This window comes from Mus pahari, chromosome X (assembly GCF_900095145.1).
Source record: "Mus pahari chromosome X, PAHARI_EIJ_v1.1, whole genome shotgun sequence".
Lineage (NCBI taxonomy): Eukaryota > Metazoa > Chordata > Mammalia > Rodentia > Muridae > Mus > Mus pahari.
The window spans coordinates 39746220-39752377 of record NC_034613.1 but is presented as its reverse complement, the minus strand read 5'-3'; the positions used below and the strand labels follow the sequence as shown (position 1 = coordinate 39752377).

The window sequence follows — 6158 nt, the reverse complement described above, 5'->3', positions numbered from 1 at the left end:
ATGGTTATGAGCCACCATGTGGTTGCTGGGATTTGAACTCCGGACCTTCGGAAGAGCAGTCGGGTGCTCTTACCCACTGAGCCATCTCACCAGCCCCCCATAGCTTCCAATCTTAATGCCACTAATGCTGAGATTCCGTTCCTCCGTGTGCAAACTGGAGAAGCTATTACTTGTATTACAAGAATTAGCATGGTAATTCTCCCATGCAGGACTATAGTCAACCCTCAGTACACTTACAGTACTAGTCACAAGTACTTATTGGCTTTATGTTCCATTTGGGAGCTAATGGAGAATTGAGGTTCAGATTATTTGGTCCTTTAATAAGGATTGGTTAATCCAAGCTTCCTTCTAGGAAGCTGAACCACAAGGTAACTCTATCCCACAATCTAAAGCCCTCCATGCTGACTGGCTTCTGCATATCTGGGAGGTATATCTGTCTTCTGGGGGAGTGGGTATTATACTCAGATATAACACTTTGATATGTCCATAAGATGCACAGGGGGATCTGCCATTGAGACTTCTAACAAAACCCAACAACTTTTTAACATTTTTCTACTCAGAATTTTTAACAAGTTGTCATGGTGACAGAATTATTGGGGAGAGGAGGAAGTCTGCAAATGGGCAGCCCCAGACAATAAAATGTATCCTTCAATGACTAGCTCTTGTTTTTCTTTTTAAAGACCTTAGTCTTTAGCTGGTGGAGAAATCTCCTTTCTAACCTAAGTTCTTTGAATGTGAACTCACAAAACCTGATTAGTGTTTTTAAACCTCTGAACTTATTTCTTAGCATTTGATACTTTTCCTTAGCCATGACATTTAGACTTTCTTTGAATATGGACTTATTTTCTTCAGAACTGAAGTTTTTCAACTCAAATCAGAGCTTAGAAATTCAATTTACTTGGTCATTTAAGAATAAAGTAATGATAAAAGTAATAGTATCCCTTTTGAATGGATTTTGTGACTCACCCTCTGTTCCTCCTAGGTTCCCCCAGCCCACCCTTTGCCATCTAATATTTGGAAGGTTTTCATAAAAAATAATTGAATTTCAAGCTATAATTTCAGCTTGTGCTATTCTTTGTGAGCCTCTAAAAGGACAGAAAAGTTGTACTTTCTAAACCAAATCAGTGTCCACTTATATTTCCTGGTAGTTTTTAAGAACCTCAGTTCTAGAAGATCTGATTTAAAAGATATATAAATTCACAAGCATTTAAAAATGAAGCTGTACAATTTTTGAACATTTTTTTTCTACTTGTTGCCAGTTAAGTATTAGAACAATTAATGTGACATCCATAAGAATCAGGGCAGTGGTTGCAGCTGACCCCAGAATTAGATAGACTGAGTGATAATCTCCCAGGCATTCCTGAAAGCTAGAAACTGCTTTAAGAACTCTGTTCTAGGAACACATTTGGGGCTCTCAAGACACAATGGCAGTGACCAGTCATGCCAGTGTGAAGGAAATTTTTGAATTTTCTGTATAGATCAACTCATAAAATAAAGCCCCAATACAGTACAAGTGGGTCTCCACCTTCCTAATACTGCGGTCCTTTACTACAGCTCCTCATGTTGCAGGGACCCCCAATTGTAACATTATCATTGCTGCTACATCATAAATGCAATTTTGCTACTGTTATAAATCACAATGTAAATATCTGATTGCAGGGTATCTGATGTGTGACCCCTATGAAAGGGTCATTTGCCTCCCCAAGTGGGTCACAACCCACAGGATGGATTTTGTGGCTCACCCTTGTTCTTCCTAGTTTCTCCCAGCCCACTGCACTAGGTTAATAAGTATGTGGTGTGTTTTTCTCATAATACATTCTTAATTTCTAAGAACATGAAGGCTAATTTAATGATTGCCAAAACACACATCATAATCTAAATTCATCTTAAGATTCTAGGATTCAAATTGTTGCCAGTGGTGACAAATGATGGGAGTGACCTCACATGCCAGCTTCACTCTGGGTGGCATTGTAGAGTGAAAGGCAATGAGTGGCAAAAACCACTGAGTTCACATACCTGCTCTACCACTTGTCAGCTGAAACGTATGGCTTGGTGTTCTCATCTGTGAAATGGGGGTTGATAGTTCCTATGCCATGGGGTTGTTAAAAAAGATTAAATGAATAAAATATATGCAAACTTAAAATACCGATGAGTTTACAGATAGAGTACATATGTGCTCTTGTCTGTATGAGTTCACTCACTGTCTGTGGATCTCAAGACATTGCATGCTGCCATGTAACCTCTGGGGCATTATCTCCCCAGGGATCATCTCCACATTCCTTCACGTCCACCCCTTTGGAGCAAGCATTGAATACATCTGTTCCTACTTGAATCGTCTTGATAATAAGGTAAGTGTGGAACTAAAGCTGGGATGGGAGGATGAAGGATTTTTTTCTGTGTAGGTGACCTTACTCTCTTCAGGCATTAGCAGGCCATATTACTTGTGGCTCTAAGCAAGTGTCCCTTCCTTCCAGTCTCTGTGATTCAATGTATGACCTCCCTCTTAGAAATAGTATGACTGTCTGTCCTAGCTTTCCTAAAACTGAACAATTTCCTGAGACTTGACATGTTTGATAGTAAAACTAAGGAAATCCCATGAAAACTAGAAATAACTGGCTAGCCTACTTCTTAGAAGATTCTGACTTACTTCCCTTGATTTCCAGGCAAGCTACCAAATACCCAGCAAATTAACCACTTCTCCACTCTTACCGGTGAGCATTTGCCCCAGGCCTCTAGCCATCACCAACTACCCCCCACCATTACTACTGCTGCTATCTGCTTTGAGAACAGTTGAGGAAGGTAAAATAATGATGGTGATCTGTGGGCCATTTATCTGTGTGATATCTTCATGAGACGAGCTCACAGATCACATGAAGTAAGGCGAAGTGTTAATTCCCCTGAAAGTCAAGGCTGCTTCATAGCAACAATGATGGCTCCTCAGAACAAATAAGCTCATGATATGTCTTTTTTTTCCAGAAACAACATTTAGCTAAGCTTCCCTGTAGATTGTATCAGTATTATTTTACCAAACCGGGCCTCCTAGGAAATACCATTGAGTGTGGATTCCTGACATTATGTTGTCCAAGATGTTAAATCAGAGAACCCTTTGTCGTCTTAGTGAAGGCACTAAGCATATAATAATTCAGTGATCCACTTTCCCCAGTGGCCTTTGTGTTAGTTCTAGCTTGCATTGATTCCTTATTTCCCTCTAGGAAGTAATTCTATTCTGTAGCCATATACCCCACTGGGCGGTTAAAGGAAAAATGGAATGGTAGTATCCAGACCATGTGGTCAGTTACAGTTCAGGATATTGAATTATATGTCAGTAAAACATCTCAGATTTTTTTTTAGTTTTAAAAATAATACACATTGTCACCGAATGCAAAGAAGGAAGAAACATAATGAAAAAAATGTGACGTAACCTCACCCCAAAGATACCATTTTAGCCTGTAATTTCAGACTCTTTTTCCATATCTATACTACATCTACTAAAATTTATGTAGCTACATCCACTATCTATCCCAGGTTTTTGAAATGAGAGTTCTACTCTTTGTAGTAACCTACACTGTTCTTCTTTCATTCCAGTGGATCTCCTTTACCACAAGCATTGGGAGGAGGGCACAACTTGACTCCTAGCTAGGGCCCAGCCCCACCCAGCCCCAGCAGCATCCTGCCAGAATAATGTCAAGACCTTCCAGTGAGGGCTTTAAAGGGTACCTAAATTTTGTGTGGAGTAACTCCAGGCTTCTTTAAGGTTTCCCCTGTTTGTTATCAGTGTGTGGGTGGTGGGAAAAAGAAATAAAGGATACATCAAAGTAGGAAGTGTTATTATCATTTTCCTTTGTGGACTGATGTATATATGGAGAATTCTATTCCACTGACAGACATTTCTGCCTCTGTCCCCTCCAAAAAGGTGTCATAGCTTCATTAGTCCTGGCTATAGCATGCCCAGCAAAGAGCATGCTCAGTTGGCTACAGGCCCAAACTTCTCTACGAAACTGACATTAGCTCTTTGCAAAAGCAATTCATTGGACAGTGTCCAGTAGTCCCAGCATATGAACATTGGTGTCTGAAAACCACTCCAGCAACACACACAAATCCATAAGGCCAGATAGGAGATTCCCACTGTCCTCAGAACACATAGCAGCAGGTGGCCTGGGATGGAAGACTAGTTGTGATTAAATGATGTCCTCTATGTCCCACAGATCAGCACCAGTGATGTGGAATCTCTCATGAGTAGACTCCAGCATACCTTCAGACAGGAAATGACTGGAGTTGGAGCCAGCCTGGAGAAGAGATGGAAATTCTGTGGTTTTGAGGGCTTGAAGCTGACCTGAAGCTCTTTGCCTAGAATTTGAGATCCTGAAAATAAATGTGTGCTTGACAAGCTTAGGATGTAAATTTTGTCCTCAGTGGTTTTCAAGTGGACATTGCTTTCAATTTGTCAGTTCATTCCTGAATATCTTTCAAGTTAAAATAAGGATCCTAGAATAGCGTCTCAAGCTACAGGTCCTAAAAAGAAATTGCCTCAAACCTCAAGTGCTGTAACTTTCTCCTATTTCTGGCAATTGGTTGACTTTTCTTATAAGTAATAGTGAAAAATTCCTGAGACTAAAGCGTATTTGGAGTGTTTTCAGTGTCTGTACTACTGTTGTAGACCTTGTACTTTTTCAACGCTGTTAACTGCAGTGTTTTGATGATTTGTATGTGCTCTGTGTTTCCAGATTTCTCTTCACGTGAGTGAGAGGGATGCTAGGAACCCCCTGTAACTGCCATTGTCTTTCTCACCTACAGTAAACACTAAAGGAAAAATCCATCTGTGTCTTCTCCAAGGTGCTTCACCAGTTCACCTTTGAAAAAACAAAAGCATGAACTGTGGCTTTTTGTAAAAAATACTGTGAACCAAAAGTTGACAAACGTTCCAAAGTTATTTTCTCTAATAGAAAAGGTCTATTTCAGAATTTTAAAACAAGAAATCTAGATGGATTCATGGGAAGTCTTCAGTATGACTACTGTGTCTGTGCTTTTCAGAACTACTTGTAAATAGTCTGCTTTTAAAAGAGGGCATGTTTAGTTTTCTATGAATGAAAATGCAGTCAGGTGTGGGCACATGTGCACACACATTGGCAGAAGGGATTTATTTTGATAGTCCTTCCCTCTGGCCTTCCTACTGTCTGTTGGTCCTATTTTTTTCCTGCTGTTAGTGTGTTGAAATGCAAACTGTGTACTGCTGTAAATACTGTTTACTTCCATGCTGGATGTTTGTAAAGAACTGATGTGAGTATTGAAAGTAAAGAACTAATAAATAAATGATGGACTGGGGTGTGAGGCTTCCTGCACATGCATCAGTTCCGCCCAGAATGCTGACTGACAGGGACTCCTCTGGTTCCCTCATACCCATCTGTACATTGCAATGGCCTTGCTGAGTGTAAGTGGACCATTCAGGAAGTCCTGCTTGGTAGGAAAAGAAAAGAAAGGGTAGACTTGGATGGAGGCTGTTCCTCAGAGGTATAGATGGTCTTTATTATTTTTTGTAGTGGAAATGGTGGTACTTCTAATTACACAAGCATGCCCGCCCTTGAGCTCCATTGAAGGTAAGAGAATACACTGAATGAATATAGCCAATAAGAGTATTTCCTGAAAATACTTTGCAAATGAGATATGATCAGTATTCAAAGATACATTTTTAAAATGCAAATATTCCTTTTTATACCTCAGTTTTGAATGGATTGCTTCCTGCGTGATACTTAGATCACGTTAGGGCTTCTCTTTGAGTTACCACCATGTTGGAAGAAGATGCCAAACTTGCTTGGCAACTAGAAAAAACATTCCACAGGAAACCATTCATGCTGAAAGTTGACTTGCCCCTTAACACCCCACTATGGCCCCAGCAGGAACCCTAGAGTTATTTTTACACTAGCTTTTTGACTGGAGTATCTTCCTCATAAAGGCTGCTTCTCTGGAAAACTTTGATTCTTCAGTCTCAGGGGCTCCTAAAATATCTTCTTTAGGACAATATCTGTAAAATTAAGAGAAATTTCTCTAGTCGTCACTTATTTCTTGAATAGGTTAAATAATGTCAAGGCAACAGCTGGCATACATAACCACCTTGCTTATCTTCACTTAATCTTTCTCCCTCTCTTTTTTCTTGCTTCTCT

At 40.0% G+C, this 6158-nt stretch overlaps 1 protein-coding gene across 5 annotated transcripts in view; it reads left to right on the top strand.

The window, feature by feature from the left end:
• Enox2 (ecto-NOX disulfide-thiol exchanger 2) overlaps positions 1 to 5322 on the top strand; it is a 272215-nt gene extending 266893 nt beyond the window's left edge. For 3 of the 5 annotated variants that reach the window (XM_021187371.1, XM_029534186.1, XM_021187369.1), the window contains 3 exons: positions 2263 to 2348; positions 2664 to 2711; positions 4206 to 5322. In XM_021187371.1, coding sequence (XP_021043030.1) covers positions 2263 to 2348; positions 2664 to 2711; positions 4206 to 4337 — 266 coding nt within the window. In that variant the 3' untranslated portion in view covers positions 4338 to 5322. The remainder of the gene's footprint in view (positions 1 to 2262; positions 2349 to 2663; positions 2712 to 4205) is intronic. The other 2 variants (XM_021187374.1, XM_029534187.1) reach the window with 1 other exon arrangement.
• The last annotated feature ends 836 nt before the right edge of the window (positions 5323 to 6158 follow it).